General features: G+C 36.6%; 2 protein-coding genes across 2 annotated transcripts; both read right to left on the reverse strand.

Annotated features, from left to right (window-relative positions):
* Positions 1-1316: 1316 nt before the first annotated feature.
* Positions 1317-15896, reverse strand: cryba2b (crystallin, beta A2b). The gene is made up of 6 exons (XM_055150371.1): positions 15780-15896; positions 15579-15695; positions 5044-5231; positions 3093-3234; positions 2480-2622; positions 1317-1627 (listed from the first exon to the last, which is right to left on the reverse strand). The coding sequence occupies exons 2-6, from the start codon at positions 15582-15584 to the stop codon at positions 1480-1482; spliced, it is 627 nt and encodes a 208-aa protein (XP_055006346.1). The 5' UTR covers positions 15585-15695; positions 15780-15896; the 3' UTR covers positions 1317-1479.
* A 1000-nt stretch (positions 15897-16896) lies between these two features.
* On the reverse strand, positions 16897-23841 carry umps (uridine monophosphate synthetase). Its single transcript, XM_020920366.2, has 10 exons — positions 23605-23841; positions 22878-23031; positions 22335-22459; positions 21825-22012; positions 20150-20250; positions 19603-19763; positions 19412-19529; positions 18930-19105; positions 18744-18858; positions 16897-17964 (listed from the first exon to the last, which is right to left on the reverse strand). The coding sequence occupies exons 1-10, from the start codon at positions 23746-23748 to the stop codon at positions 17786-17788; spliced, it is 1461 nt and encodes a 486-aa protein (XP_020776025.2). The 5' UTR covers positions 23749-23841; the 3' UTR covers positions 16897-17785.
* Between the last annotated feature and the right edge of the window lie 157 nt (positions 23842-23998).

Genomic DNA, 23998 nt, shown 5'->3' on the forward strand with positions numbered 1-23998 from the left:
ACTTACAGTTTGACTTACAGTTTGGTTAATGTTTTATTGACTGATTGATTGATTGAGTTAGTTAGTTAGTTAGTTAGTTAGTTAGTTGCATTTTATGTCAGTGACCTGCTGTGACTGGCTAAAACTCCACTGAGAGTTTATTTATGGGAGCCATCCTAGATTGATCATGGGTCGACTTAAATCAGAGCGCTACACATCAATATCAGCCAGGTTAACAGGACCAGACAAAAAATAAATATATTTTTTAAATTAATTAATTAAACCTTTATTTGATGTCTTTCATAAAAGTGAAGATATGCTGTCTGAAATGGCAAGCAATATTTTTCCCTTTATTAAATAAACAAAAAGTAGAATTAAGACAACTAAACAATTAAAATGCTAAATTAAAATTCTCCCCCTCCCCTTCGGATTATAGAGCATAATATAATATGAAGCCAATTTAATACTACTTTATCAAGTACATTTTTTAAATTATTATTATTTTATAACCAGAAGACATTCTGTGTCTCTGATTTATATATGATTCATCTATTGGTATACTATGGTAAAAAGTCTTCACAATACAAAACAGGTGGATGTTCAGCACTGCCCAGTTTTAGTAGTATTTGTTCATATGTGTTTATGATTGTAATAGTATTGTGGGACTCTCGGCCTCTCTTTGCTCAGTCATTGTATAATCATGATTTAACTGTAAAGTTTAACCTGAAGAATTGGTGAATGTCAGTTTGAGAAGAGTCAGGACCTTGGACAGAGCCATGATAAAGTTTTTTTCCAGGCCAGGAAATTTGTGACTACAAAATGCCATTAGGTATTTTTAAATTAGTTTTGACATATAAAGTTAAAAAATATAGTATTAAAAATGTAAGTTTTGAGTTGCACTAACATGACCTCTCAGATGCCTGAGAGTTGTTATTGTATCTGTACTTTCAAATACTTTCTTTTTCATGCAAAATGGTATTCATTTGAATTTGTATTTCTACCGCTCCTTCAAAAGTGGAAGAACAAATAATAGAAGCCATTGCAGTGTGGTGCTCTTGTTTATTGGAAATAGTATTACAATCTGACAAGAACAAAATTACACATCTACTGCACAACTCTGCACTACAACTTCAAAATCTGCAAATATTACAAAGCCAAAGCTAAGTCAGGGCAAAGGGAAACCAGGGCTCTGATTGAAAGTGCTAGTTTTAATGGTCTGTTCTGATTGGCTGGCCATAATGATATTTATATATCTATCTACTGAATGAGGGAAAAAGTCCTCAAAATGTTGCATGTAACTGTAATCTGAAACCCATGAATAAGGTGGAGATTGTTAATGTAAAAAAATAAAGCACAAATGGTCTCTAGATTTGAAGAAAAACCTTTATTTCCTATTCCACACTTTAGCATGCCAGAAGTAGGTTGTTATCCATAGAGCCACAGAGAGAGAGGGGGAGTCCTGGTTCAGTTCAGTTCAGAGTGGTCCGGTCCGGTTCTGGTCTAGTGCTGGATCCTCCTAATGGACTGCACCTGGTTGGTGTGGGCCTGGGTGCTGTACTCGTTGTAGTGTCTGTACTCGCCTTGGCGTCTGTCCCTCTCCAAGATGTACTGGTAACCACGGTAACCGGGGAACTGGTAGGCCACCCAGCTGCAAGACATGACGCCCATCAATCTGTATTATTATTCACTTTTATACAGCACATTTATATCATCATCAGACACTATGCATATGGACTAATATTGAATACAACCTATGAGAGACCAAGCAGCAAAAGTCCATACTAGGGCTGTACATCATCATCATCATCATCATCATCATCTTTATTCCGGACTCATGGTCCACTTTTAAAACAGACAAGGACAGTGACAAAACAAAACAATAAACATTTATGTTTTTAAAAGACAACCATACCAGTGTCTCCACATACTGGACTGATATCTTATTGCACTGAATCTCAAATTTGTGAGTGACATTATTATTTCATTGTCTGATTTGTTCAGTCTGCAGATAAAAGTGTACATTAAAATTCTAAGTACAGCTTGCAGAGTGTTCACTCATGCAGTAACAAACATTTCAGTCGCACCATGGCCTCCTCAAAATGCACCCATAAAGCATCATTGTACAATCACGTACAATTTTGAAAAAAATCTAAATGTAAATTACAATAAAATTTGCAATACGCATTTAAAAGTGGAATTAGTTTCAAAGTGCACATTGTAAAATATTTCTGAAGGTTAATATTTGACAGCAGAGAATAACTGATAAATTAATCCAAGAATCCCAAGCATTTCAGAATATGTTTGTAAAGGTCTAAACTACAGATACAACAAGATAATTGTATCAACTCAACTTGCGATTTTGATTCTATTGCAAATAGTTTAGAAACCCTGGGTCACATCTGTCTAGACCATGTCATTCATATTTCACATTTAGAGATAATTTCTAAAACCATTTCCCACTCTTCACAGTGACTCTAAACACACACAGTGATAGACTTACGCTCCGGAGTTGACTTTGATGGAGGGCACTTCCTTGCTGCACCAGCCCATGGCCTGTAGAGAGGGGTAGTCATCGCACATCTCAAACTTACGGCCCTGGAAGTCCTCACACTCGTACATGGTCACCTTACTGTCACTGTGGTTCTGAGGAGCAAGAGGAGACACCATTTTGTTGAGCTGGTATGGATGAATACAAATAAAGGTGCACTGTGTAACTTTTTCGGGTGGAGGGTCGGCCACGTATTTGTCTCCATGGAGATGATAAGCCATTCAACATATCTACATTGTATTTATTCTATTATATTGCATTCTTACTGCAAGCAGGGTTATCGCTCTACAGATGTGACTTGGCCTAGTGGTGCACATACCCTCCACCAGAAAAGTTACATAGTATGCCTTTAAGTTGTGGCAGTTTGTTCTGTGGTACCATCAGTGTATTCATGGGGTTTAGCTTCCAAAATTTTAAGGACTTTTCACCATTCAAAACACAGGATAGTTTCAAATTGCAGTTCAAATTTGTTATCATTTTGAAACCCATGGATACACAGAACATATAGATATTTCAGTAGCAGTTGTGATACAGAATAAGCGTTGATCGTAATGGTCTAACTCACAGCGCACTTGATGGGTCTGAAGGAGAGGAGGTGCTCGGTTCTGTATCCGCTGTTGCCGCTCCAGGCCTCGTAGCAGGGGTAGTCTCCCTTCTCCAGGATGAACTGCTGTCCCTGGTACTCTGGGTACTCATAACCCACCCAGCTGCACACAACACACAAGATATATACAGGAAATGAAGCAGGTTAAAGAGGCAATAGTATTACAGCACACCGTAGTGTATTACTATTAGGTTTTGGTATTTGGTAAAAGAAGTTAAAGAGACAATAAGCAATTAGCCAAAAAAAAAAAAAAAAAAAAAAAAAAAAAAAAAAAAAGTATATTATGTATTTATTATTCTTTATCTGTATATTATGGTATTTATTTGCTGTTTATTTGTTCATTTTTTAATTTAATTTACATTTTTTTATCTTTTTATTGATTGCATTTACTAAAAACAAGTTAAAGAAGCAGTAGTTTTCTTTTTCTTTTTTTTTTTGTCTTTTTTCATAATTTTTTCAACTTCATTATTATTATTATTATTATTATTATTATTATTATTATTATTATTATTATTATTATTATTATTATTATTTATTTTAATTTATTTTTTTATTTGATTCACCATTTCACAACTGTAACTCATGAATTCAATATATACGCCAACAACTGTTTTGTACTACCAACTTAAAACTGCAGTTTGATTGTAAATCCTGTATTATTATATGTTATTTTAGTCTGTTAGCGCTAACTGTTGCTTAGAAAGGCCTAGACCAGGAAAGATGCAGTTCTATTGTGAATACAGGGGACAATACAAACACAGGCTCAACTCCGGCTGCAGGGGAGGCTGCTGCTGCTGCTGTGGTCTTTATCTGATCTACAGTCACTCACACACAGACACACACAGAGAGTCTTATGGGGACACTGCATAGATTTACATTCATTATTTAGAGCATACAATGTAATAAAGAAATATCAGTTTTAGTTTAAATAGGTTTGGAATTAGAATAGTTTGGTCTGCATTTAATTTAGATGTATTTATATTAAAGTTTTTGTTTTAATATGTGTGCACTCCAACAGAATGATGAAGAAGAGCGACAGAATCCATTGGAACCAGTGAGACATATATACACAGCAAATAAAAACTAAAACCACCCAGCTAAATAAATCATAACCATCATTGAAGCTAAACTAAAAACAGGCTTTACTCGTTTTTTGCAGTGCGTAAAACATGTTGATGTTTCAAACTGCAAAGCATCCTCACAGCTCAGCGTATTTGAAAAGATTTGTCTGCACACGACTAGTTAAACATGCACACACACACGGTCAGTCAGCTGCACAGGGCCGGCTCATATGACTGCAGGGTCACACTCAAACGCATGCACGCCCATTTACAAACAGCCGACAATGAGAAATCCCCAGGGCATGTCTTTTATGGATATTTGAAGTAGATTAATACGACATGATTGGACAAATGCTTATGGTAAAATAAAATAAAAAAAATGTGTTGTTTGGATAATGGAATACATATAATACATAACTGGAGCAGCAAAACTTATTATGTTAAATTGTTCTTGAATCACTTGAATCTTGAATTTTGAGGAGTAGATGTTGATAGGTTTCTGAAATTTCTTTGGGTTATTTTTGGCTAGTTTCAGTATAGAATTTTAAATATATTTCAAGAAAAAATATCATGACAGTGGAGTAAGGAATGTATACTCAATCATGCAAGAAAAACACCACAAATTGAGAATTTTAGTTTGAAACCAAACATTTATGAACTTCTCAGTCTATAATGTAATGATATACGAGTCATTTTTGTTAATATTTAGTGTTTAGTCAGTTAGTTTTTTTACTTGACCTTATATGTATAGTTGACTCCAGGATTTCAGTGCTACATTTAACTAATACTACTTCATGTCAGTCTTGGTGTGGACTTAAATCAGACATTACTCCAACACTTTGTACACTTACGGTCCGTTCTCGACCTTGATGGAGCGGATCTTGCAGAATCCTCTCTCCATGATGTTCTGGCACTCCAGCATGAACTCGCATCTCTTGCCCTGGAAGTTCTCCTCCTCCCAGACTGTGATCCTGAACTGGCCCATCTGCTCCATCTGTTGAGTGTTCATGGCTGCGGCTGCTCCCTGACGGGTAACTTTCTGCAATGAGGGAGAACAAAATGAAAGAAAATATATTAGGATAAAGAGGAAGTCCATCGGAATTGAAAAATGCATGTTGGGGTGTTAAGCTTTACATACAAATCTTATACAGTATTCATGGATTTCAGCAGCTCCCTGTTTTAATCTGCAACATTTTGAGGACTTTATCCCCATCTATGTATCTGTGTAATATTTGTTTATTTGTGTTAATAATAAGTGTTAATCGCTATGGTAACGATCCTGATTTGGATCATGGATAGACCATCATGTTTTTTTTACAGATGGAGGCAAGAAATTGTATCTTGACAATGTGCAGATTTTGTTGCTGAATACTAAAACTATGGCTTTAAATTATATGGTTAACATTTTAGATTGTATTTCTTTTTGATAAATGTTATGAAATTAGGACACAATCTATACAAAAAGTGCCTCCTGCTCTCTTTGTTGGTTTGACATCGACCCATTCTTAATGCTGAAAACAACCAATTATCGTTTTTTTTTCTATCAGATAAAGTGGCTGGGGCCTTGTTTCTTTAGCAACTATGGGCCTTAAGTGGGTTATACATCAGTCACCCTTTCAATCATTCCAAGTGCAATTAAGCAGCACTAGTTCTAAGTAAACGTGCATTTAGTAGGAAGGACACAGAACAAAGATGGAGATGCTATGCACAGGACAACAAGACAACTCTGCCCCCAATGAAATACTCACAGAGCAAACACAGTTTTTCATTTCTCACAGGATCTGTTAAAGCTGCTTGGAGAAAAATCCAGCCATTTATCATTTTTCAATTTCTGCACCTCACAAGATGGCCTCCCTTTTTTTAGATAACATCCCCGTACACAGCACCGAGCCACACAAACAAAGCTCTGTCTTCTATACAAGCAGGGTACATTTACAGTAGCGATCAGAAAGTAGTCCTGAATAAATGAATTACTCAAGCACTATTATAAAGTACCATTGTTAATAAGAATAGTACTAGAACACAACTGAAGAAAGCTGCATATTTTGTTGGCTACTAAATGCAGTTTCGTTACAAAAATGGTCTAACACTTCAGAAATGATCACAACCACTACTACTACTACCAAATATTACTTCCTTTTTCTCACCCATACCAAAAGATTTTAAATGTAAACAAAATAAGAAAGTAATCTCCATTATTCGTGACATTACAGTAAAAGAAGGCTTTGTGTGTATGTTTCTGCACAAATTATACAGGTTAAAAAATATATACTTTTTGATAATAATAGTGGATTAGTAAAGTTGTAATGCCCCAAATATATAAGTTATCACCCAAATCATATTTTTATTTATGTTCACCAAACTCATAATTAGCTTTAGCATTTCCCCACAACATACAGTACACTATTACTGTCATATACTTTCCAGTTGGTAATATGAGGTGTGTGGAGATACTCACAGACGTAGTGAGGTGGGACAGATCCAGTATAATCAATGTCGGCGCTGGGTCCCTTGGGTGCGTTTTTATAGGGTGCTGCTTTGGGACAGTGGCCTTGCACACTCAGCAGCTGGGTGTCGGTGTGAAAGGGGCGCATTAACCGGGTGCTTTGTGGACCGTCCAAAACTCCATTGTGCCCAGAGCCCCCAAATCCCTGAGTCATCAGAAACAACAGGGCCAGGGAGAGGCAGCCTGACCACCGGCCATACAAAGACAACGCACTGACACAACACTTTGATTGGGGACAGGGGATAATGGACACATTCTGGGAGCTGATCCACACATACTCAGTACTACTGGTACTGCTACTGCTACTGCTACTGCTGCTGGTGCATGGGTATAGCCAGTGCTGGAAAGTAACAAAGTAAAAGTAGTAGACACATTCTGGGAGCTGATCCACACATACTCACATAAACTGGCGTAACTACTACTGCTACTGCTACTTCTTCTGCTACTGCTACTGCTGCTGGTGCATGGGTATAGCCAATGATGGAGCATAATGAAGTAAAAGTAAAAAGTACTGTGCTTATGTATCCATTTTAGGTATCTGTATTTTACTTGAGTACAGTTTAGTGGATACTTTTTACTTTTACTTCATTACATTATTGAATAGGACTAAAAAGTAAGTGTTTTTTAGTATTGTTATAGATCTGCTAAAAAGGTTGAGGGGGTTATTATTATTTTATCAAGAATTTGAGCAAACAAAAATATAATATAACATAATATAAGATATAATATAAGAAAAATGGCTAGATTCACTTGTTCTATTGAGCAAAATGCAGCCCAAATCTTTATCAAAATCAATACTTCTGAAGCTTCATTAGAGCTCAAAATATGTATGAAATACTCAACTAACAAAATGGAGTACTTCTTCGACCACTGGATACAGCTATAGCAGAGAACGAGGATGTAATGGCAAGATTGTACAAGAGAAGTTATTAATTATGAGAATTATATTAACATGGAAGTCTAGCTGGTACATATGGTATTATTATAACCATATAATATTAAAATGTAGTAAGAATGATGAATGCAAAATGGTTTTATTTGTTCACGTTAAAGATTTTTCGATAATTTTATACTTTCTATCTTGTTATCAATTTGACTTAACAGTTTTGAACTAAATTTCACATATCCTAAAAGCTGTTTTTGCTTTTATATGAACCATAAAGTAGAGCCAGTGGATGTTGACAAAATAAAATAATTTCATCTACTTTTGCTAAACTATTACATTATTTTCTAAACTGTGTACAAAGATTAAATACCTTTCACATTCATATTGCACATAGACGAATATTAACACTATTACTTTTGTGTCTCTGGAAAAAAAAAAAAAAAAACCTCAAAGCAACTCCTAATCACTTGCAGTTAAAAACTAAATATTTTTACCACAATACATTTAATTTTTGTACCTGTTGTGTGTATATTTTTGTAGAAATGGTAACTGCCTTATAAAAAGAATACAATTGCACATGGATTAAAACCAGGATTTATGAATACATAAAAACATTCAGTGCACCATGATTACAGAAGTTTTCCTGCATCGTTGGTGACATCTAGTGGTGAAAGCTCCCGTCACACCCTGTAATAAACCTGCTCTAACCACATGCATTGTTCAATATTTAACACACAGGGTCCTTAGCAGCAGAAAGACATCACTCACCGCTCTCATTGAATCTTATATAAAGCCGTATTACTATAGCACCTGCAGTCTGGTCATTATGTCGTCTCTCCATTGTCCCGTGTGTGTACATGTCGTAGCCTGCTGTGGAGCCAGGTGATGCAGGTGAGAGGACACACACAGGCACACAGATGGGGGGTTTGTGTAGCTTAAAATCTCTTTAATATTGCACCATAAATTAAATGTCAAGATCGTTTCAGTGATGTTACAATACACGAAAAAGGTGCGAGCGTTAAAGCTACACTATGTAAATTTTATGGTGGAAGGTGCACCTAGTTGTCTCCATGGAGATGTTATTGATTAGCTCAGAATGATCAACAGTGTGTCGTAAATATAATATTAAACTGTCTGTCTCTATCATAGACTGTATAAAGAAGTGGAATATAGGGGTGTGATGTCAATCATAGCGTTCGGCTCCAGTCAAATGAAGCTCATTGAGGTTTTCAGTTATTGGGGAAAATTTGCAGCAGGAATGTATTTACGGACAAAGTAGCAAAATAAAAACATCAAGGTCATGCAGAGTGGGTTTATAAGAACATTTTAAGACCAAAATGATGAGGTTCATTAGTCTGATTCATCAGCTGGTTTCATTTCCTTTCACTTCGTAGAAACCGTCTGACCTCACAGTGTTAGAATTTGTTCGCTTGATGGTAGGTGGGTACTTTTTATCATTTAACCAATCGCTGCTATTTGGTCGTGACATATGTAATGCGCCGCTAGCTGGGCTTTTCCCAAATCCCATAGGAAGAAGGGCAATAATGTCTTTCCCCCTGATAAAATTCACCAAACATTCTCTTTATTTCCGGCTTTAAATCCTTGATCTCGGGAATCCTTGACAACACTGAATATATCACTCTTCACTGATTGGCTGGTGCCTGAACGTGCACTTCTGGGGTTTTTGCGAACTGTCTGTTGTATTTTGATTCCTGACCTAGTTGCTGGAGAGAAACAAAACTGAGCGGAGGCACTAGGTGGCACCAGCCTAGAGGTTCACTGCAGAACTTAAAGAAAGAGGGGTAACAATATTTCATTCAGTGGAGCCAGAAGCACCCCCATACTTATTTCCTATTTGGAACACGATGGGTTGTGGGTTAGCTATGTCCTTATAGTGAATGATCTCTATGTAGATAACAGATGAAGTTTTAAGACCAAGTTGAACACGACTCGGTTCACAATAAGAATGTATATTTTAAGGTAGTTTTAATCAAATAAAACTACTGTAATTGAATAAATGAAGGATAGACCAGTCCCGTTAAAGCAATAACATTAAGCAAACCCCCACCAGAAAGTCGTAGTGCACCATTAAGTATGACTGATCTTAAACAAATAAATGCTAAATGCTGAAATGTTCACAGACAGGACAAAAACATGAAAAAACACATTCATAACATTTCCCATAACTATCATATATTAAGAAAGTATTCAAAACAAAAAGTGCCTTCCCAAAAAATTCCTCATCATGTTTCCATAAAATAGATATGATCATAAACTTATTGCAACTATATTTGTTTTACATAGACGAATGAGCAGTGTCTTTCTTCAACAGGTCTGATAAGATGAATCAGATGAGCTGCCATTTTGTGCCTGGCTCCGGTCATCCAGCTGATTTCACTGGGAAATAAAGCCAAAGGGGATTTGCATGTGACTCTGGTAATACTGGTTCTAGAACAACTACTGCTATGTTCAGTTTTCACCGGTTTCACTGATAAATCTAGTCAGTGGATACATTAGGTAGTATCACAAAGACAATGTTAAATATGTTTTATAATTGTGAAATGTAAATAGAGCTACTGCATATTTTTTAACCCCAAATTTATGTTTCATGCATTTTTTCTAGAAGATGTAACCTCAGCCAGAAATAGACAATAATTGAACCATAAATTATTACTGAAGACTATCAACTTGAAGTAAATCAATTATAATACATACAAAAGGTGAACAAGCCTAAAGAGTAGAATACGTTTACATTGTTGACATATACTGGAGCTTGTTCAAACCCTGGCCAAGTTTAAACCTGTTTAGACCTTCTGAAATCAATGGGGATTCTATTACCTCAGCATGTGCACTAAGACTTGAAAGCTTAACAACCTCACCATTCCATGTGTGAGACCTTGTACTTTTTCTTCATTCATTTCTGTTTGTTCAGTCAAATCAACCATTCTGAGGAGAATATGGACCAGTTTGTACAAAAATAACTCAAGCATTCACAAAAATGTAATAGGACTTTTATATTAATTCTGCCTGGATTTTTCCCCCTAAATCTCATTATAACTGAGGTATGTTTCAGCATTGACATGGGAATTATCAAGACCCAATTGCAGCTCAGTCTACTGTCTCTCAGATCAAATCGGGGGACACCAGCTGTACTATACTATACTACACTACTTTTCTTATTTCTTGTATTTACCAGAATTTGAAATCTCTGTGTTGAGCTTGTTCCCACTTAAAATTAAACTAAATCAGACAGAGAGATCAAAACTACAGTGCCTCAGCTTCATTTGTTTGTGCTCCAAAGGGTTCAGAAACAGATTCAGTTTGAATTGAGAGTCATTTTAGGAAAAATAAGATGGAATGTTAAGAGTTTTTTGATTAGGTGATTGCTAAAATTAAAATGAGATTATCAGCAGCTGTCTTCAAGGGCAGAACTAGGGAGCTTTTTGTCTCTTTTTCATCCAATACCATCTAAAAATGTTCAAATGACAACCACAGTTTAAAATGAAGCTAAAATAAAACTACAAATATACAAATATCCCTCCTTAACCCATCTTAAAAATGCCAGGAGCTGCCCCTGGCTGGTTGTCAGGGGGTAAATCTTATTTCTGGGTCAGTCTGAGTCTCAGGTATTTGAATAGTCAGTAACAGCACCTGTACACACGTTTGCATACAACCACACACGCACACACAAATGACCCACACAGACACTGGTCCACTGAATAAATGCCCTTCTGCAGGTGGAAGGTTTCTATGGTGACTAATCCAGGTGAAGGTGCCGCTGAGCGAACATCTGCTGGCCTCCTCACAACCCCCGTGATCTCTGAATGGCCACTGGACCAAACAACCAAATCATGTTTATGTCTCATGTAACATGGGCCTAGTATAAGGTTCTGTGCATCTTATTTTTCTCAATGAAAGTCTATTGAGCACCATGGCAACTAATCCCACATTCTCTAAAAAATATACTGTGGATAATGCTTTCCAACAGGATCCATGTTGACCTCGATAGCGCAGGGACAGTAGTAGGCCAAGCTCTTGCAGTAGCAGTTTGCCTTGCATCCGGAATATACTGAATAACCAATGCTTTAAGAAGATGTGAGTCTGGTGAGGGAAATGCATGGTCTGTATGTATCAAAACAAATATGGCTATTATAACTGACTGAAAAACATTGCAGATTTCTGAAGAATTGATCAGCGAAGCTGTAAATTCTTCATCTGAAGTGAGAGAAATGTCATTTTATTCAAAATGATAGACGACCAATGAGCTCCTTCTTGTCAAATGCATTACTGAAAAACAGGCAAAGCAATATTTCTTGAATATAGGTTTAGTTTTAGAAATAAAAGTATTTTTGCCAGGTGTATTTCTAGTACAAGTAGAAGCTATAAGTTGTAAGTGTAAAAGGAATAGTAGCTGCTGTAAAACTGTTGAAACTACAATGGAGTGTAGTGCTTTGAGAGGCAGTGACAAACTATAATACCAATATAAGTGGTAAGCATTATTATTGATGTATTATTTTTTACAAATGAATAAACTGATAATACCAGTAATACCAGCAATAGTGGTAGCATAACTATAGATCTTACTTTTACTTATTCTTCCCATTAGTGTGACTGAAGGGACCCAAATTGCCAGTATTTTTGCATATTTTACGATGTATGGGCCTACATTGCTTTAACAGTAGGTTTAGTGTCTAGCCCTTGTGACTTAAATATCTACTATGTAGACTTAATTCCACCATAGAAAGATAGACCTCAGACAGCTGTATTTTAAATGACTGCATCTGCATGTTTTTTTGTTTTTTTCACCCCAAATTTAAAAACTGCCCCAAACACCATTGTAACAACAGTGAAAAGCTGAAGTGGATGTGGCCGTGGGGCATTTGCATGTCTCATATTATCAGTAACTGTCAGAGGAGGCAGCACACAGCCCTGAGGCACTATTTCTCCAAACCATTTCAACTGTGGACTGAGAACACTTTAGCAAAACAGGACACTAAATATAATCTTATTTCAACAATACAGATACAATCAGTCAGCACAGATCAGGGTGGAGGGAGATTTGGGGTCTTGTAAAGGTCAACACCAGTTTAATGCTGCTAAAGTCAATGGAATACAATACAACTATGAACTAACCATGAGTCAGATCAATTTGAATGGTGTATATTGTAGTAAGCTTATATTTTGGAACACTTTGGGGCATAACATGTTTTGTCTTTTTGTAATTATAGTAATAGTAAATGCATTTACCCTAACCAAAAGTAGAAGTACTATGTGTAGTAGAAGTAATTGTGTGAACTAAAGAAGAAATGTGAGTAATGTGAAGTCTATATTATTTCAGTCAGTAACAATAGGACTCATGTAAAATACGTAAAACATTAAAGGCCCACCATGTCACGTTTCTGGTGGAGAATCTACCACACGTTTATCTCTATGTTATTTCTTTGCCTGAATGTTCCACAGTATGGCATTTAACTTATTTATCTCATCTTTCTCAATGGAGACCAGAAGATTACACCAGCAGGGCAAGTTATAGGTTAGACCTGTGGAGAGGCGGGCCTGCTCACAATATAAATGCATGTTTTATATAGGATTTTTACCTAATACAATCAGTTTAATGCCATTTCAAGGGGAAAAGCAGTTGCAGTTGCAGTATCAGGGCTTTTATGAGACTTTCTTCACTGCTTCCTTGAAAAATACAGCCACAACAAATGAAAAGTTAACCTTAAATAATTAAATAATATGTCAAAGTAAAGCGAAGAATTGTAACACAATCTATTTAAAATCTTAGTCTGCGTTCATTCAAAATATTAAAATCCATTGTGAGTAATACAGGTGTAGAGTCCCTAAATAGTCTGTATGAATGAATGAATCCAGCCTGTAGCCTCTTGGAAGTACTGAGGCTGCATTATGTCTCATTGTGTCCTGAACAAATTGAGGATAAAGGGTGTAGCTGCGGCAGTACCAGTCGGGACAGTGGCTTTAACCTGACATGGGACAGGTAACCAGGATACCCAGGAGTGTGTGCTCTGCTCCACTCTGGCTTTAAACAAATATTGACTGGAAGCTTAGGACAGGCAAATGGTTCCTCTCATAGAGCCATGTACTACTAATCAGCTATATGACAGGTTAAAGGCAGAAGTTAGTAGTTATGTTTATTCATTCCGAGGACATGTATTCACGTTGAGGAATAATCATATTTCATGTTTTTACAATATTTCTTCTTCAGTGGATTTCTAACTTATTTAATCAACATTGTTCTAAAAAAATTACGTCTTTTACCTAGTTCTTTGTCTTTTTTACCTTTTCTTTGGTCCAACCAAAATTTAAAAAGCTACATACATTTAGTCATTTTTTTATGTATATTGTTTTAAAGTTGCCAAAGATAGCAGTTGGAAACAGTAGATTTACTCATAGAAAATACTCATACTACTAAAATACTCATACAAGAAAATACTCATACTTCAAAATGGTTTCAAAGTAACCATTCTCTTACTCAGGTGTCTCTATAGGGTGTCTCATATACAAGGGATGAACACGGTGACATTTATACTTTGAAAACAAAACAAAGACTGTGAACATGTTTGACTTGGAAATAATCTGAAAATTTTAATCTCACAGTAAACACAACCGTTCTATTGCCATTTAGTGTCAGGTTGTACAGTCGCAAAATATGAAAAAGCAGTTGTTGAGAGCTAACCTTGATCAAAATCTTATAATAAAATCTTTACCATATGCCTAACCCATTCATTTAGTTGAATTGTGCATAAAATGTTGTAACATATTGGTGATTACTATTTTTTTTATTTATTATGATAAAGCAATACAGTAATTTTGATGACATCGTTCTGAATATGGTTTAAGGACCACTATGCACATTTTTATCTTTTCTTTTCTTTTTTTATGTATATATTGTTGTTTTGTCTAAAATGTTTCACAAAATGGATCAAGACTTAACAATTTCCATGGGGACAAGCAGGTGACTCCCCCAAAAATAAGTTTATTTTTGGCAATAAAAACACCTAATTGAATCAGTGGGACCCTCCATCAGAAAACGTTCCTTCAAGAGCATCTAAACCCTCCACAAAAGGTCCTGATTAAGACTAAATGCAATTGACTATTACTATTCATTGACCACAACTCATTGTACCATATGCTCCAAAGCTCTTATTTAACATAATGAATTGTGCATCCAAAAAGCAGATGGTTCTATCAGATGCATGTGTGTGAAGTTAATGTTTAGTTAATGATTACCACAACCTCCCATTAAGCCGCTGTCTCTGTGGACCAGTGACGCAAGAGACGGACAGTAATGAATATAGGGCCCAGTGGAAAAAGCACCACTGTCTTGTCAGTGTGCCAATGGGAAAAAACATAGAGATCATTACTCAAGTTGTAAATGTCAAAAACTTCAGTGGAGAAACTTTTGGTCATTAAAATGCATTGAAACAAGCTACAAAGTTGGGGCTTGAATAACATATGGAACAGTCCAGTCTATTGTTTCCCCAAGAAATTACATGGGAGTTAGTGTGCACTTTAACTGTTTATACTGTATATTTAAAATAATGTGTTTGGCCTATAATATAAATGGTCAAAATGTTCTACTGATACAACTAGGGCTAGTAGTTCTTAACATTAAAAGTCAGTTTTCCAAAGCCTTATCTCTCAACAGCTGTATGCAAATAAGCGGCTCTACCCATTCAGTGAAACGTCCTACACACCTGGAGCTTCGGTTTAACAAACTCTTTTATTGAAATTCATTGTGCATACATACACATATGTCCAACGTATTTTCCTCATTACAAGTCTCCGTAACATAGCAGAAGTTGCAGTGCATCCATCAATTCAAACCATTTGGCGCCTTTAATTATTACGCATGCGTCAAGAAGACAGTCCATCATTTGCATAGCTAGGAACTTTTACGAAAACGATGCTCCGTGTTAGGAAAAAAGTTGAAAAGAATCATTGTCGATGTCTTTACAGATGTCAATCCGTACCTGCATAACGCGAGCCGAACGAACAAAACATCACCTTCAGGTATTGTACGTGAGGCTCAACGTGAAGCAAATACGGACAAAGTCAAAATGATGCTCCAAGAACTTCGTGGTATACTCCTGTTAACAAAAAAGTTAGTTTGGAAATGTTAGTTGACCAGTTAAAGTAGCACATTTGAGATTAAGCTATAAGTTATAGCTTACCTGTAAACGTAGCAAACGGACGTGCAACGAGCATGGTATGACGCGTCTTTACGCGCACTGGATGTGCCGTGCCAGAGACAGATACACACCTTTTATACCTGTGTGTTTCGTCTCTGCCCCTCCATCACCCCTCCCCTGCCTCTCCCCCTCCCTTCGGTGCGCTCCTGTGAGTAGATCGTCCTCGGGCAGACACCTGTCGCATGGTGCGTTACTCTGATCCAATATTGACACAAAGCGAGAGGTGTGTGAGCTCTAGATGCGGTTATGACCTGTGTATGTGTGTGCGTGTGCGTGTGTGTGTGTGTGTGTGTGTCCTCCTTCTCTTCTCCAATCACCAGGCAACGCGTGTGACCTTTGTGCCCGCGCTGATGTGTAAAGGGTCCATTGTGAGGGCCGGAGCAGCCGCCTCAGCGCGCAGGCCCCGACTTGATGTATCCCGACGCGTATATTTACATATATGTGCCTTGCAAATGACTTTCTGCGTAACTTTGTCCGAATATAGTATAGTGAGGAGTCAGTACTACAAACCTACAATGACTGTAAAAAAAAATAATTTAATTTAGGCTTTTTTTCCCCCTCATTTTCTCTCCTGCTATTGTTCCTGTCGTATTATCAGAGAATATAATCTTACAGTAGCACGTAGTTTCTAAACAGAATTTTAACATCACTTTCTTTTCTTTCATACAGTGACTAATTTCTTACTAAGTCAAAGCTAGAGAAGGACATTGTAACATTATATTTATATAGTAAAGTATACAGCAGTTAGTGTACAGTAGATTTGGGTCTCCAAACATCCACACCTCAGAGGTTTCAACAATAGACAAACGAGGCCTTGAATTATAATGAAAGGACAGCAGGTTAATATCTTTTACAAAGTATTATTATTTTATAGTATTTTATATTGCTTACGTTGATTTCTGTTCTATAACATCTTTATTAACCATATATTAAGACAGGAGGTTGTCAGGAGGGAGAAGTATGTAGTGGTAACCAACGTATTTATGTAAAATTGTGGCCGTTGAGAGAAAAAGGTTGGAACCAAGGTATATAAAGCTGATGTCTTAAACAATATCAACATAAAAAAATACTTTAATTTGTACAAAGAAAACAAGTGGAATTAAAAGCCATTAGTATATTTGATTTATTTGTTCATGGTCCCTTGAGATGACACACATTTTGGAAATTCAAGTAACAAAGAATACATTAAAGAAAAATATAAGAAATATTGCATTTTACCTGACATCAGAAGAAATGTAAAACCAATAACCTCATACTGTTTTCTGTTTTAGCAGCAACTAACAACCAGGACACCAGGAGACATACAAAAGGAGTCTAAAATGGTCCTCAATAAACAAAACTGCTGAACTTCTCCTTTCACATCAGTGACTGAAACTTGACTTTAAATCACTGGCTCTTTAAGACAACATATCTGTGTATTATTGATAAATCAGGATGGAAAGACAGGTGAACAGGACAGATGGATCAACCAATCATAATCAAACTTAACTAAATGATGCTCCTTGGACATCAACAGTACAGTGAATAAAAGTAGAAATACAAGGTTTTTGGTTACAAAGTACAGGCATCATTTGTAATTAAATGGCCTATACTAATTAACACAAAAAAAAAGAAATTATGCTTTATTTTTTTTACTAAACACCATAAAGAATGCTGATATACAAGATCTACCTTAAATTTAGCCTATTATTAAAATAAAATGAATATTACTATGCCAGTCCACTATGCAGATCCAAGTATGACACATTGTATGTAGGAAAATTGCACTATAATTAGGAACTACAATGGATGAAATAAGTGTAAGCCCAAGTTTAGTCCTGGAGAAACAATGGAGAACATAAATTGAACAAATTCAATTGATCATAAAGTTATAAAGCAAAAAGTCTGCTTATTTATACCAATAGTGTAACACTGACTATATTATCACAAATAGGTCTTTGATTGAGGTGTAGTTGAATATTTTGAAAATGAGACACAAAAATGCAAATCTATTGTTGACTCAAGGCCAGTCGTAGTGTGTAGCCTTCCCAGCCCGACTTCCTGTACGCCTCGGCAGCTTTCAGCCTATCAGGGGCCTCCAGGATCCCGCGTCCAACAATGATGACATCAGAGCCTTTGTTCTTGATCACCTCCTCTGGGGTGGAGTACTGCTGCCCTAAATCATCTCCTGACAAAACAAACAAATCAGGAGTTAGAAAAATTGTATCACCTTTGTGAGACCTGGAATTATCCTATGTACTATGGCTCCACCTGGTGTTGATTGATGAACACTACATACATTTTGTTCTGCTTTTTTCAAGTTGGGCAATATGGAGCTCATCAGTGACTTCCCACCTTCCTCCTCCTTCCTTAACTAAATTTCCCATTCATTTTTCTAATGGATTTTCAGAAAAAAAATAATATTAAAAGTTTGAAATCTTGCTAAAAGATCATTAATCAGCTATGTGGTAACTTATGATCACATAATTGTTAGGGAAAATAAGCGTGGTCCTAACGAGTCTTAGTGGGCAGGAGACTGGCCGAGATAAAATTAGAAGAGCATAGCTCACCGCTTTTGAGACGAGTTAATCAAGGATACTGATAATGTTAAAGAAGGACAAATTCTGTAATGGCTGGATGACGCCAGAGCTAATCTCAGAGAAATGTCAACAGTGAACTGGAGGTGCCCTTGCTTATCTTATGCACCAAAATTCCACAACAATAATAATAATTACCTATTCTTTTATTTAAAATCTGTTTCTGAAACTTTATAAACCACCCAGTTATTAAAGCATTTTGCTGAATCTCTCACTTTTTTGGACTTAAACAACTACTTCATCGATATAAGTTTTAAAATTGTGGTTTGGAACATCTTTGCTATAGTTTTACATATAAACGGGGTGGGGGGTGCATACAATAGAAAGGCAAAATCGAAGTCAGTGTGTTATAAAGGTCTAGTAATGTTACCTTTACTCAGCAGTTGCACTCCTGGGGTCATGTGGATGAACTCTGGCCTTTTGGTTATCTTCCCACCGCAGATAAAACCCATCACAAAATCTGAGTGATCCTCTGCCATTTTCATCTGCAAGAACAAAAAAATGTAATGCCAAATTGTGTTAAGAAAAATCTAGAGAATTTATAAACTATACTAACCGCAGTTTGTGTGTATTCTCCAGTGGCCAGCGAGCCCTGTGAGCTCATCTGTGCTATGAGTAGACAGCCACGGCCCAGGGGCTTGCCCACAGCACTGAGCCCCTTCACCACCCCAGGACCAGGCAGTGGGTGTGCATTTACTATGTGGGACCAGGACGAGATCTGGTACAAGCCACCTAAAGAGAAAGACAGATTCAATGGTACAATGTAGTAAAGTTGGGATAGCATTGATTAAAATATGATATAGATGATTAAAATATCTTATGTCAATACTGAATTTTTGACTGGTTTATACACAACCTACATCATATTTAAATGATAAAATGGGTAATTTTAGTTTGGTAATTAAGATACATAAAATAGTAGGTCAGACCTGGGTCTTTTAATGGTATAATCAGTCACATGATTAAAAAAAACAATTCTTTAAATTTTGTTTGTCTTCTATTTGCTCAATACTATTGTCACTACAAATGGTATCTTACCTCCATATTGATGCTTGACTGTGTTCCCAATGTCTGCAAACTTTCGGTCTTCAAAGATAAGGAAGTTGTGCTTCTCGGCCACAGCTTGTAATTTCTGACCAATTTCTGTTGTGTAGTCCTAAAAACATTTATATTTGTTTTTATCCAATAAGGCATTTTGTTTACTTAATTAAAATTGCTGACAGTCTTACCTTAATTATGTCTATGTGTGTTTTAAGCAAACAGATTTTGGAGCCAAGTGAATCTGCGAGCTCTAATAACTCTTCACTGCTAGTTACATCAGCCGACACACACAGGTTTGACTGCTTCTCCTCCATGATGTTCAGTAACTTGGATGCAAGTGGGTGAATTTCTGCAAATGAAATAAGATTCAATATTTAAATCTACTTCTGACTCTGGCACTGTAAGAATAATTTATATCAGTGTAACCATGACATATTTAATGTGTTCAACAAGGAAAAAGCATAGGAGTGTGGGTGAATCTCGTAAGATCCCCTGAATTATGTTGACAATACAACTGTCTACAGAGTGGTGGTGCTATTGAAAAATAATGTTATGAATGTTGTATACTTTCAAAAAGACACACCAAGTGTTATTTATGCACTTTTGTGCACTCAATTGTAATTTATTTGTCTGATGCTTAAATCCAAACTACTACTATTTAAACACGTTTTAACACGTGTGAATACTAATGACAAAAGAGTGTTTCTATAGTGATATAATAATCAAAAGACATACTTGGTAGTTTGGCTCTTTCTGTATAACTCAGCTCTTTGTGCTCGATACAAGGCTTCTTGGGAACAGATACACCGTTACCATTCTTCTTCTCATCTTTGGGCCTTTAGGGTAAAATAAGTACATGATTAAAATCTAAACTTCTAGAACTATAACAGTCGCTGATATCACATTTGTTATTAGTAATAATAATAATAATAATAATAATAATAATTTTGTGCAACAACCTGTGTATCTATAGGTTTTTAGTGGCACAATTATTAGTTTTCAGCAGTGTTGGGAGTAACTTGCCATAAAAGTAACTAATTACTGTAATGCATTACTTTTTGCTGTAACACAGTAATGTAAGGCATTACAGGGGAAAAAATTGTAATGTTTTACTTTGTATAAATGTCAGTAGCACGCGTTACAAAGCTATTTTAACCTGGATTGAAGTGGTGGGTTTTTCGTTTTTTCTTCATTTAAATTCACTAAAATCATGGCGATATCAGCTGCGGTGAAACGCCATCATTATGGTTCTGAATATCGGGACTGGCCCCGAGGTGCGCCCTTGTAGACTGTCGGGTAACAGTGGGCAAAAGGACCAGCGCAGAGCTCAGTGCTGCACAGGGCCCAATCACGCTTTGCAGACACCCTGTTCCACGGGTTTGGGGTTCTCTCTCTCCAAGTCCTAGTCCAAGATTAGTCTTGGTTTAGACCTGGTTTAGTCCTTGATGGAAAGTTTTTTATGTTAGCTGAAGGACAATCAAGCTTCATGTTGGGAGTATGAGAAAAAGTCTGTTATTTCCTAAAATTACCTTAAGGAATGTTGATGGACCCCAATCAACCATTTGTTGTTGCTAAAGTTAGGTTGTCACAGTATACTTTTATGACTGCAGTTGTTGCCTGACCAACTATTGATCACTCTGTTTGACATGAGCCGCACACCTGTGTCCACCACCAGTGCAGAGAGATTCAGTCTCTCTGTCGTTGCATGTAGGCAGTAGAGCCAGAGCTCTGTATGCGTTTGTATTAAACCTTCAGAAAGCGCTCTTGTGGTCCTCACCTATTTTCTTATACCACAACCAGAAACTCATGATATCAGCCCTGTTTCAGTCCTCGGTTCAGTCTTGCTTTAGACCTGGTTCAGTTCGTTTAATCCTTGTTTAGTCCTGATTTAGTCCTGGTTCAGTCCATATACGGCGCAAAAGGTTGGCATCTTTGTTATTTTGGGGAGAGTAACTTAAACGTAATGCAGTAGTAGTGTAATGCCTTACATTTTAAATACAGTCATTTTGTAAAGTAACAAATTACTATGAAATGACAGCAGCAAGGAATAAATACCGCATTATAGTTTCTTGCCCAACAGTGGTTTTCAGAATGTTGATGTGAAAATGTCTAATCTATGCGATTCAGCGTGATAATACATTAGCACTGTTAACAGATGAATTTATTAATGCTTTTTTTGAATGATCAAACGTCCTCAGAATGTCACTTACAAACAGGAAGGTGAAACCAATGGTTATGTGTGACATTTAAAAAGTATTAAACAACATTTAAATATAAGATTACATCTACATGCCTATACAGCCAGAAAAGTCTGCACATTAGTGATTCCATTTAAACCATCACCAATCTAAATTTAATATTACAAATTGATCTACAAATTATCAATATTGTACCTGAATGAATATTGTACCTGAATGTGTTGTTTTCAATAATGAATTTGCGGACGTTTTGAGCCATTTGTGCGTCGATTCGCTCGGCCGCCTGCAGCACATCGAGCAGTTTAAACATAGAGATTATCGGGTGAAGACGTATTCCCTTTGACGCCAGCATCTCCACTCCTCCCTGCTCTCTGTCCATCAAAACAATGGAATCTGTCACCTGAAAGACAAAGCATGTTTATCAGATGTGTTAATATGCACCAAGGGTAAGGTGGGATACATCTGTTCTTTCTCTCACAGATAGTGTGGTAGTAGTAGAAAAGATGAATATAATGTGGTTTTAGATAGAACTAAGAAAGAGCACACCAGAGAGAAAATTCACTATATAGTATGTCTAAATTATCAAATGTGTGTAGATTGAGATAATTTGGACAAGTACAGAGGTGATCATTTGGGTAGAAGAATACTGAGATTAGTGCTGCAGGAAAAATGAGAAAAGCTCAATGAGGACATTTATGGATGTAGTGAACTCTGTTTTGTACCTTGAGTCCCTCTTTGTAGAGCACTTCTGCAGTCTCCAAAATACTGGTACCACTGGTCACTGTGTCTTCAATGATCAAACAAATATCGCCTTCTCGACAGATGCCCTCCACCATACGTTTAGTGCCTAGACAAATCACACAGTTGTTTTAAAATACAGCTACAACTACCCTAGGGTACACTAATGGAAGGATATCTGCCATTCTGCAGATATGGTTCCTAAAACTACTTCCAATCATTCACTTCCACATATCTGGGTGAACTTTCTTGCCCCAAGTATGCTGGGTTCAATAAAGACTCCAGTCTCTGGGATTTTGGGCATCACTATTTCAGTCTAAATTGTATCTCCATTTCCGAATGCATTTTGTTGAATGTGCAGATACTGATCACATTGTCACCTCACGTGACATATTAATTACTTGCATTAAACTAGTTGATTTACAGATTATTAGTATCAGCATATTTCATATATGTCGGTTGACTGAAAATTGTTTTATTATTCCCTTACAAAGTTTCACAATACAATATTACAATTGGACACTGACCATAGTCCTTGGCCTCCTTTCTCCTGATAAGCATGGGCAGCTCATGTCTAGAGCAGATGATTGTGGCCAGAGGCAGAGCTGTGTACGGGACCCCACACACAGACTCAAACTGGAGACCCTCATCCTGCACCTTCTGGTAAATGAAACTGGCAACCTGCAAAACAACATTCAACCAGCAATGTATCAAGTTAGAATGCAATAACAACACATTTCATACTATGCCTTATTGTCTAAACGTAAGTTTGCAAAAGCGCCTTTCAGAGGCTTTCATTAAAATGTATAACTTCTAACTCGTTATATGCTGCTTTAAACACTAAATCACATTTTTTTTTATCAAATTTATAGATTTTCCCAGATACATTTTGTGGAAGCTGACATTTGATTTAGAAAAAAATTATTAACATGACTTCTGTGCAAAAGTATTTATACCTTCAAAAGCAGTGTTTTTACAACTGCCTTTGATCACTAATGTTCACACGTGATTCTGCACATTGTTGCACAATGCTCTTACCTCAAATAAACTTAGGCTGTAAGGACACTGCACATGGCGCTTTGATTTCCCAAGTTTTACAATAAACTGATCAAATAACAATGTGAACTTCAAACCTTATGCCCTCATTCATGAAAGGCACGTAGGCTAGATAATTTTTTATCACATTTGTTAAAAGATTGCCCAATTATGACTACTTTATTGAACTATTACAATTCATTTGAGGGCACGTGGTACCTGGTTCAAGAGCGCTGGATGGGACACTAAAACTCTCAGATCGATATAAATAGGCGTCATCATTCCAGATTTGAGTTTATATTCCCCAAATTTCACCGCGTTTACATCGTGGAGTTTCAGGATCAGACTGTCCAAGCTGTCCATGTTTACGAGAGCCGTGTCGGTGCCTGAAAAACTGAAGAGAATAAAACTGAAGACCGCCGAGGGGAAGTCACCTATTTCTACTTCCTGAAAAAATGTGAAAGAATCCGTACTAGCCATGCATCTATTGTACTAACAGCAAAACACAACTCACTTCCGCTAAGACCTTCGCAATAAAACCACTCGAATCAAAGGTGGTGTGATTTCAAAATAAATGTATTTAAATGGTTGGAATTGACAAATAAACACATAA

Source organism: Boleophthalmus pectinirostris, unplaced genomic scaffold, assembly GCF_026225935.1.
Source record: "Boleophthalmus pectinirostris isolate CB_2022bp ecotype Guang Dong unplaced genomic scaffold, ASM2622593v1 HiC_scaffold_1, whole genome shotgun sequence".
Lineage (NCBI taxonomy): Eukaryota > Metazoa > Chordata > Actinopteri > Gobiiformes > Gobiidae > Boleophthalmus > Boleophthalmus pectinirostris.